Source organism: Apaloderma vittatum, unplaced genomic scaffold (genome assembly GCF_000703405.1).
Source record: "Apaloderma vittatum isolate BGI_N311 unplaced genomic scaffold, ASM70340v1 scaffold30267, whole genome shotgun sequence".
In the NCBI taxonomy this organism is placed as follows: domain Eukaryota; kingdom Metazoa; phylum Chordata; class Aves; order Trogoniformes; family Trogonidae; genus Apaloderma; species Apaloderma vittatum.
This window is the reverse complement of record NW_009725259.1, coordinates 21,950-32,873: the sequence shown is the minus strand read 5'-3', so window position 1 is coordinate 32,873 and position 10,924 is coordinate 21,950. Positions and strand designations below refer to the sequence as shown.

Below are 10,924 nucleotides of genomic sequence, written 5' to 3'. Positions count from 1 at the left end.
GCCCTTCATGGCCGGAATCAATGTGGCAATATTTCAACCCCTCTACGCCACCCAAATAATGCCTGAAATACTAGCAACGGTAATTTGAAATTTGAGAGTTACTGTTACAAGCTGACATTCTTTTTACATGACTACCCAGCGGCGTTTTTGCAGTACAGGGTTGTTTATTCACGGGTGTTTTTACCAGCAAAGGAGTAAATCGGTTGTGGTTTTTTTCTGGTTTGTTATTCTTTTGATCTGAATGTCTGACACAGCAGCACCTTTTGCGGATTATCAATAGTAGGATATGCATAATAGGCTACTCTTTTTTTTTTTTTTCCCCTTGTCGAAAATATTAACTGTGAAAGAATGATATTTGAATGATAGATATTTTAGCAAGAGTCTGTATTTTTTGCTGCCCACTCCCTCTTTGATCATGGCCAAAATTATTTCTGTCTGGTTTAATTACTTTTCAAACTTATAAAGCATTCCAATTCTCACATCTAGCTTTTTTTCTCTTTTTTTTTCAAAATAGAAATCTCTTTTCTTTGCCTATGCAAGCACAATATTAATCTGTCTTCTTAGAAATGTTTATGTCCTTTTAATTTTCGTCTACAGTTCACACTTTGAAAAAAATATCTCTTTTGTATTCCTTACTCTAATTTATCTTTACCTTCTTTTTCTTTTCTCCTAGTTTTCCTTGGAATTTTCTGCTATCTGTAGCAATGTGTACATAGTGATTCATCGTTAGAGAATAGAAAAGCACCAGCTGTATAGGTATAGATATCTTCCTTGGCAATGGGGAAACCCGTGTGAGAGGAATGGAAGTGAAAACAGGTAAAACCCTGTTCTCCTTACTCATGTAAGTAGTTCCATTAATTCAATGGGATTACTTGTGTGGGTAGAGTAAACAGGTTTGGACCCTGTCTGTTATATTAAATGAATCCAGTTAGCCTGGCAATTGAATATACTGGAGATTGGATTTCTATGTTTTGTCAAAGTTCTCTTTTAGTTCGAAGGAAATAAAATATTTAAATACTTTCTGTATCTGATAAAAATGGATGACTATAGTCTTAAGATGCATGATGAAATACCAGTCATAACACAACAGGTTTTGCTTTTTTTTTGTTTTTCCCCTCGATCTGCATTGTTTTTAATTTTTTTTTTTTTTTAAAGTTACTGATGACCTAGCTTTGTGGCCTCTGGGACACAGTGACTTCAATAGGAGTAGACGGTGTCAAGGGTTTGTAAGCAAGTGCTTGGCACCTGGCGGGACTGGCTCCAAATGGAGCGCTTTTGCAAACATTGCTTTAATGTTTTTTGTATGTGGCTTAATTTCTAATGCTGCCTTGTTGTTTTAGGTTACCGTCCTATTCCAACAGACCCTTACCTGGGAGGGAATTCACCCTTGCCACCCCCTGTAAGTGACAGGATGAGAAAGAGACGGGCTTTTGCTGATAAAGAGTTGGAGAACATTATGCTAGAGAGAGAGTATAAAGAGAGAGAGATGATGGAAGCTACACAAGCAGCTGCCCTTTTTCTCCCTAACCGCATGGTGCATGGAGCTGAATACAACTCATACAAAACAGCCTTCAACACTTCACAAGTTGATACTCCGAACAAGGAGTTTTGCAGTTTTTTACCAGCCTGCCTTGATCTAACCATGCAGTATTCAGGATCCAGCAACATGGAACTAATTTCTTCAAATGTCAGTGTAGCTACTACCTACAGACAATATCCCTTGTCTTCTAGATTCTTAGTGTGGCCAAAATGTGGCCCCATTAGTGATGCTCTCCTCTACCAGCAATACCTGCTAAATGCTACTACTGTCCAAGCTCTCAAACCGGGGGCAGCTTGGGATGCCAAGGTCTCACAAAGTCAGGACTGTCCAAACACTGAGCATAACATAATGTCTCCAAAACTGGAAAACTCACTCATTCTGACCCACACGCAAGACATTCAGCAGTCATGTAATGAGATACCATGCCTTCCTCAGGAAGCTCGTGAGAGGTCAGCTTTCTCTCCTCCAAAAAGAACTTTCTCTCAGATTTCTGATAAGGATTCTCTGGCTCCTCAGGAACAGGTATTAAACAAGATCACCAAAGACAGTACTAAGCCCCCCTCACCACTCAAATACAATCCATTTCAGTCGCTGTTCCAGCCAGTGCTTCCTGACAGATCAGGAGTGGAGCTGAGACCATCATTTGTGAAAGAGACTGTTGAAGATACTTCTAGGAAGTACCGAGAGTGTGCCATTAAAGAGCACCAAAAATACAAAATTACAATAGACAAATGTGCAAAAGACTTTTTTGGGGCCAAACAGGCCCCAACAAAACTTTCAACAGCTGAGCCACTGTCATTTTCAGTTGAATCCATCCTTAAACGACCTTCATCTGCAGTTGCTAATGTTTCTCAGTGAATAAGCTGTACCTGCAGTGTAGACAGCTTGTATGCTTTGTCTTCTGCAGAATTGCTACTGCCTGCCTTGTCTCTTAAAAGATTTGTAAAAAGGAATTTCTGCTGTAAATGAATTCTAGAGTGGCTTGAGTTGAAAGGGACCTTAAAGGCCTTACTCAAAGGCCTTAATAAATATGCATGTTTTCTGAAAAAAATATTTAAATTTTTAAAATTGAAACTCTGTGTACAGTCTGTAAAGTGGTGTTATTTTCAGCAGCACTTCAAACTGTTCAATAAAATGAGATTAACTACAAGTGTAGTTTTATTTCCGGTCTCTCAATAAAATGAGATTACTTACTGGCAAAGAAGTATTCCTGATCTATGTTTTTTTTCTAGTGTCTCAGGGTCGTACTTTCAGAATATACTTACTCTTTTATCTGCTATTATCAGTGTACTTACCAGTTATCTTGCTAGGATAAGTGGTCGTTTCTGCTTTGAACCTCTGGTAACTGAGACCTAAAATGGTGTGTGTGGGTTAGTGTGAATCTGCAATAGTTTTTTTTATTAAATTCAATGAGGTTTGGATCAAATCTCAAATGTCTTTCTTATTCTGAAGAGGGAGTGCATGGTAGCATAAAAGCCTGATTTATCCCACACCTCTCTATAAAAGCTTCCATTCCTAAAGTAGAAGAGTTACTAGGCTGGATTTTAGGAAAAGGGCTCTTGTGGGCATTTGGATTAAAAAGTCAGCATTTTTCCAAATTATTTTTTTGAATAAAAAGTGTGGGTTTTTTTCCCAATGTTCAGCTGGCTTTACTCTGGATTTCCACTCCCTAGATTATATGCCTTCTGAAAACATTTCACCTTTGACCAACAGAAGCCTGAGGTTCTTGTATTGTGGTAATTGACATAACCTTTAGGCTATAAAAATGATGCACAGAATCATCGCTGCTAATGAGAAATCAAGTTGTGACCTCTCAGTTTTGTAATACTATACCCATTTGCAGGAACAGCAGAAAAAAAGGAGATGAACCAGTAGAATTTACCTGCGAACCTGAAATTCCCTCAAGGTTTTAGAAAAAAGGCATTACCACCTCTCATCATGACTGAGCTTGAAGCTGTCTAACTTTGTGATTTTGTAAGTTTTTCCTGGTATGTTACTGCTAGCACATCTAATGCTAACCAGTAATACCCTAGTAGCTTTCCTTATTTATTTTATCCTGCAGACAGTGCTCAGTTAGTTGAAAGAAGCAGTGGTTTATTCTTAGTTTTTATTGTCTTATAAGGACAATTTGTGTTTGGTATTTGTGAGCAGAATGTAATATTTTCTGATTTTATTACACTTACTGCACAGGTTAAATGCTTACTCTGCTATGAATAAACCTGAGCCTGTGCGTTTTGGACTCTTGTATCTCTGAGAGTGTTCAATGTTTGTACTGGGAGTGGAGCTGCTGAATAGCAGGACCATTTTAATGGATGGGAGGAATCATGTGTCCTGAGTGCTTTTCTAATACACTTTGTTAAAGCAACAATCACATTGGAGAAAATACGTTGTACGTAATGTGTAAATTTTTACATAACACATCGTACAAAGCACATAAAATTTTTTTCAAGAATGTAAACATATTTGTTGAAATTTAAAACAATCTTGGGCACTAGCTAAATTTTCCGTTTTCAAAAACATTCATACTAACTAGATTTTGCCTAGCTGAAAATGCATTTCAAACACAGTGATATGATTTTCATTTTTTCAATCTCTGTCCTCTATCCAGTTGCCGTTAGAGGGAGTTTTAACTTACGTAAGAGCTGAATCTGCTTGTTTATCAGTTTAGCAGTCAGACCAAGCAAAGCAGCTTTTACCCGGAGTAAACGGATTCAAATTCTTCAAATTTCATATTTGTTTGCTTTCACCACAGCTTCCTTCTTTGGCTTAGTTGAACATTAAATGCTAACAAAGGCTATTAATTTAAGCAGGGTTTCCTTTGTTATTAAAAACACTATTTGTTTTGTTTTTTTAGCTGCTGGCATAAACTAGGATGACAGATGAAAGAGAGTTCAGTAGTCTGTGTAGTGAACCAATATTGGACACTGGAATTAGTCCTGCATAAATATTTTTTTGCCTGACAATGTGTGCAACTAACATTGTTCAATTTCACATCTGAAATGCTTTTCCAGAAAGTCGATTGTCTTTATTTATCTCTTTAAAAAAATACTAGAAAACCAAAACTCTCCAACAGACTGGTAGCTCTTGAACTTTTAAATGACCAGTTGAACTGAACAGATTCAAACTCTGAAGATATACCGAATACTAAAATACACATGTATATATATTCGCACACATATACGTACGGATGTTGCGGATAGTTTTGTTCAAATCCCAGTCATCAGGAGTGACAGGTCTATTACCATGTGAAAAAAATGTGAGCCTTGATTGTGTCATGATTCTGTTTCGTTAGATATTTCTCCCTGTATTTAGTTTCATTTTATTTCACAGACCCTGGAACTTACCTCTCATGCATCTTGAAAGCTTGTTGCACCTAGATTGTTTTTTCCTTTCCACTGTAAAAAATGTGTATAAAGTCTGTATGTGTATAACGTGTTTGAGCAAAACTGTACAACACAGACAGCATGTAGTTTTCCTCACACATTGCTGCCATGTATGTACAGCACTCTTGCCTCTCTCGGCCATTCGCTTCTCTAGGGCAGAAATAGCGAGTTGTCTATGTGTGTTGCTGTGGTTGTGCAAAGTCATGGAGAAGTCGTTGCTGTGAAGCTGCCTAGCACTTATTGTGAGACAGAATCTCCCTGGCAATACGTCAACTGTTAAAATATCCTAAGCTTCCCCTTGCTCCCTGCTTCTTAAAAACAAATTTTGTGGCATTTTTTTTGTGTATGGATGCCTGTATCTCCTGTACAGCATGGTTATTTTTTAATGAGATGTATCTTTGTGCTGTGCTCATGAACGTTTGGTTATATTTGCTTCTGATTCCTTTCTGACCTCGTTTTTTCTTGTATGATAGTGGAACATGCTTGTTGGCAGGCTGTCATATTTTAACCCCAGCCAGCAATGATGCATCATGCAGTTGCTTGTTGACTCCTCGCCTGAGTGGGACGGGGGAGAGAATTGGAGAAAATAAAAAGTAAAGCTTGTGGGTTGAGATAAAGACAGTTCATTAGGACAGAAAAGGAAGAGAAGCAACAACAACAGGTACTACAACTACTACTACATACAAAACAAGTGATGCACAGTGCGATTTCTGACTACCTGCTGACTGATGCCCACTCGCTCTCTAAGCCATGGTACCCCCCAGCCAACTTCCCCCCCTGTTTATATACTTGTCACAATGTCACACGATATGGAATATTCCTCTGGCCAGTTTGGGTCAGCTGTCCTGGCTGTGTCCCCTCTTAGCTTCTTGTGCGCTCCTAGCCTCTTTACTGGCAGGGCAGCATGAGAAACTGAAATGTCCTTGACTTAATGTAAGCACTCCTCAGCTACAACTAAAATGTCCGTGTGTTATCAGTGTTATTCTCACCCTAAATCCAAAATACAGCACTATACTGGCTACTAGGAAGAAAAATAACTCCATCCCAGCTGAAACCAGGACCTCAGCTCAGCTTTAGGGGTGGGACAAGAGGTTAGGAAGGTGTGCTTTCTGTAGTGTACAAAATAGTTGTGGAAAGGAACATTAAGAACAATTATTCACTTTGCAAAATAGGGAGCCTCGATGATGGTGCTGTCAGAGACAACCAGCTACTTGCTGGAAGTGCAAGCTCTCCATATCCATGCTGAGACAAAATTTTTTTGTAGGTGTACAGAGGTGTGTAAGTGCATAGAACTAAGGAAACTGTCAATTAATGGTATCCCAGACAGTGTCTGGCTTACTACCTGGCCTGGTGGTGAGAAATGGACAATGGTGAGTTAGTCTGGAGAAGGGATGGGTTATTGACAGCTGCTGCAGTGACAGGGCTTCTCCCTTGTGGCAGAGAAGAATTGATATGGGCTGTGATGGGTGAGGGGAGAGTCCCTGCTCAATAGCTGTGGGTTGCTGGCTTTCTATCAGCTGTTGGCTTCTCAGAGGTGACTGCACCAGCACTGCTGGCTTGCCACAAAACCTCTCTTAAAGCTGTCATTTGTCTTTGATATCTCTGAAAGCAGCATATTGAGGTGCTGGGCTTGAGGTAGGTGAAGGCACAGAACTTGGAGTCATTCAGCCGATTGAAAGGCCTGAAAAGACTGAAAAAGGCCTGAAAAGACTGAAAGGCCTGTGAAATCTTCACCTGGCCTGAAGATAAGACTTAGCCCTGTACTGTCTGCCTCTGCTATGATGAAGACCTCCCTGAGTTTTGCGGTCTGAAGTCCTCATCTCTTTGGGGTTATAAAAGCAAGCTGCTTTTTGGCCAGCTGTGAAGGCACAGGGCCTTGTAGAGTTAACGGCTCTGAAGTGTGAACATTAACAAGCTCCAGTTGCTGCTGTTCTGGAATGACAGCATTTGACACTCTCTCAATTTCTTTATTTTAAGTGTAGAACAGAAAAGTATGTTCTCATTTTGATTCGGCACCTTGTTGGCAGAATCAAGCCTTTCAGTTCCTGTATCCAACACTTTCCATTCAGCTGACCTTGCTGTGAAAGCTGGCACCAGGAGTCGTTGCCTGTAATGGATGAAATTCCCACTGTATCACTAAGTTCCTTCTCTGAGTTTTTGCCAGCTGAACAGTGTGAAGTACACATAATGCCTCCTTTAATTCAGATAGTAGTGACCAGCCATTTTCTGTTTGCTTGCATTGAAACCAAATCAAGCTGTAGCTTATGCAAGAAAGGCTGCTGGGGAAGCATGTGTGGGCAGGTGGAAACCGGTGGCAGGAATGTCAACGTAACCAGGGAGACAGGAACCAGCTGGTGTTTTATGGGACGAAGCATCCCTCTTCATAAATAATAAAAACATGCAAAGTGGAAAAACAAAAAAATCAGACTGTTCAGTGATGCAAGTTCTCTCCCTTCCCCAGCACCAGCTCTTTGTAAACAAGGTACAATGATTTTCCTGTCCAAAAGTAGATCAGAAATCAGGTTCATGGGCCGCAGTGGTCCTTTTTGTTGTCATTTCAGGTTGGTAGCCCAAAGCCAGTGAGCCCTGCTGTTACTGTGACGTAATGCCTTCAGTACAGGGACTGATGCTGGTGCTGCTCCATGGTCATGAACTAAGAGCAGGAGTCTAACCCTTGCCCTGAGCTCAGTACTCCAGACTTTGCATGGATGTGAGGGCATTTGGGTCTCTGGAATGAAAACTTGTTATCTAACCTATGTATTACCACAGGACACACTGCTGTGTGAAGTTTTTGCTTACAAATAAGAGCTTCCACAATGACCAAAAGAAAAGGAGGCAGTAATTCTTCAGATGCAGTTTTGTTGAGGTATTATGTTGGAAGAGTTAGAAGAATGAAAGATTATGTTGGAAGAGGGCAGTGGCCCTTTTCTCAGTTTTTGTAAGAAATAATTACAACTGAAATCCACTTAAGGAAAGGAAAAAACCCCTGCAATCTACTGATGTATACACCAGCTGGAGCCTACTAAGATACGTAATTATCCTTGCAAGATGGAGTCTAGAAGTAAATTTAGAAGAGACAGAAAGGTGTTAGGAGTGCCAGATTTCACAGTCACACTGTCTGGCTGACAGCCTCTGCATCTATACCTCACTGTAGTTGGTTAAATCTAGGCTTAAATCAGTGACTACAGTTTTCACTCATTCCTTGGCAATCCAGTTGGGCAGGAAATAGGTGGGCTGAACTAGTACCATATGTGTTATACAGTTTCTGTATTTGTGTATCAAGAGCTAATAGTGGTATCCATTACACACTGCGTGGTTTTCATCTACCCATTTTATTTCTACATGAAATACATTGGTTGTCCATGGCCAGACTCCACTTTTCTAAGTCAGACAGAAAACATGGGCTAACTGTCCACTTTTTGGAATTGGCTTGCCTCTTCATCATGAAAAGCATACTGCGAGTTGATCCTCTGTGGAAAGATGCTGTAAGTAGTCATAGATTTAGACAGACCAGAGCTGTGTATATGAATAGGAAAACAAAACCTTAGTGTAAAATGTGTATAGGTAAAGCCAACTTATTTCAAGCAGTTTTAGACTTGCAACAGTGTAAGCATGAATGGAGAGCTGAAAAAAAATCATTGGAAGAACTTAGTGACTTGGAGGTGACCAATGTACAGGAGCACTATATTTAAATCATGTGGAAAATCACATTTCATTTAATCTTTCATTTAATTTCGAAACTTTACACTTGTTACCATCTGAGCTGCTCTTACCTTGTAAGCAAGTATCCTCAATCATGCTTACTAATCGGAACTTAGTACTGGGTGATGGAACCATAGGGTATAACTGGATGGATGGCAGCTCTGGAGAGCATCCAGTCCCACCCCTGCCCACAGCAGGTCATCTGCAGCAGATTGCTAAGCGCTGTGTTCAGTTGGGTTTCAATATCTGTAAGGATGGAGACTTCACAGCCTCCCTTGGCAGTTTTTCTCAGTGCTTGGCCACCCACACAGAAAAAAATAGTTCTTCGATTTAGATGATATTCCCTGTATTCCAGTGTGTGCCCGTTGCCTCTTGTCTTGTCCTGGACACGACTACAAGATTTGTCTTCTTCGTTCCACTCTTTTTGCTCCCACATGTCCCACCCTGAGCCTTCTCTTTTCCAGGCTGGACAGCCCCAGCTCTCTCAGCCTTTCCTGATATGAGAGATACTCCAGTCCCTTAATCATCTTCAAGTCACCTTTGTTGGACTCACTCCAGTATGTTGTTTTGTACAGGGGAGCCCAGTACGGGACACAATACTTCTTCAGTCAAAAAGCTTTAGCTTTTTCAGGCAGTGGAGTATCTCCCAATGCAAAACTGATTGCCTACAGAACTGTTGTGTCCTGCATGAGCTGTTATTCTAGGCTAACAGTTCGTGGATGTAGCAGTAAGGAAGCATGCCTTGCTAGGTATGGAGGCTTTAGGCAAAGGGACTGCAATGCAAAGGAGTGAGAGGAAAAAGGTTCTTGGGATAAAACTCTTTTCTTCAGTCTATTAAATTCTTTGCTCAGAATTAGAGGAGAGCAAGTCAGGGATTTTGAACTAAGAACAACTGAGAGCAAACCCATGAGGCCATGAGCATTATTTGTAATAATTTAACCTAAAATCAGTGACGGTGTAGTTAACCATAAAGGGGTTTGTGTCTAAGAGAGGAGGATATGAGCAGAAGGTTATGCTGAATGCATGATCTTCTATAATTTATGACAACCAGTAATAAGTCCAGGCTTACAGAAAGGAAAGCATACACATGGTAACAACAGGGTCCCTGTAGCAATGTCTTGATTCAGCTTCTGGTGTTACTCCCATACAATGCACTCAGACTTGTCATTTGTGGGAGCAGGATGGGAAGGGGCAGGAGGAACCTCTGCAATACACTAATAAAAGAGAACTTTGCACTACCCCACTTCTTACGGCTCACTGCACAGCAGCTCCCACTTCACTTCTCACAGCACCGAAGTATGCATTTGGTGTGTGTTGATAACATTCCAGCAGGTACGCAAGAGTAGGACTGGCATGTGTTTTCTTAGACGGCATTGCTTTAGTTTTTGCTTGGCACACACTCTGACACCTGCAAATGTAAATCAAGCCCTTCTGCCAGTGACACATTGCTTGAAGCTGGGGTCCCAGCTGATGGTTGTCCTGAAGTTGGATTCTCTGTAACCCAGCTAATACAAGTCAGGCTCCTTGTACCACTTTTTCTCCTGGCATGGAAATATCTGTACAGTATATATTTTCTATCCACCTGACTATGTCTGTGCCAGTTGTAGAATCTGCTGTCTTTGAGACTGCTGCTCTCTGCAACTGTAGCTAAAATAGTTTCAAAAGTGGAGAGAGGTGAAGTAGATGCAAAATGTTTTGGGAAGCCAGGCTAAAAGAAGTTTGTTCTTGTGTGCTTTCCCTGTCATTCTCTTCCACACAGTTAATTTCATGTACCTTTCTAAGCTCCTTCCTTTCCTGTCACATGTGATGTACCCTTCCATCTAGGACATACCAGTGAACCCTCTGACATAAGTGCTTGATAAGGACCATTCTTCCCTTTACATACAGCAGCATTTGAGCACTGGCCCTACTCATTATGTTCAGGATTAGGTTCTTGTGCTGCAAAACAGCCTACTCCAGAGTGACTTATAAAGGCTTTCTACAAAGCAACCAGTTCAGCATACTCATGTGGAAGCTGCAAAATAAACATAGAAATAACAGAATAATAACATATCTCCCACAACTGGGAGATGCCCCATGTGGATGAGGATAATCCATTCATTAGGTTCTGAACACAAAGTTCCACCAGAGAGTATCATAAATCCATGTGATGTCCCTGAATGCTAGATTTTTCATTTAGGCACGTGAACGAACTGAAAAATGTGTAAAATGAAAATCACATGTACCCCATAGCTCTAGGAGCTGGTAACATCTGAAAGTGAGCAGGTAAAACTGACACATAAAGATGTGCTCTGAGCCA

At 40.6% G+C, this 10,924-nt stretch overlaps 1 protein-coding gene across 1 annotated transcript; it reads left to right on the top strand.

Moving 5' to 3' along the window:
- Positions 1 to 1,340: 1,340 nt before the first annotated feature.
- On the top strand, positions 1,341 to 2,398 carry DMRT2 (doublesex and mab-3 related transcription factor 2; the record flags this gene model as incomplete). Its single annotated transcript, XM_009872821.1, has 1 exon — positions 1,341 to 2,398. A coding segment is annotated over one exon (1,058 nt), but the record flags the coding sequence as incomplete, so codon positions are not given.
- Positions 2,399 to 10,924: the final 8,526 nt, after the last annotated feature.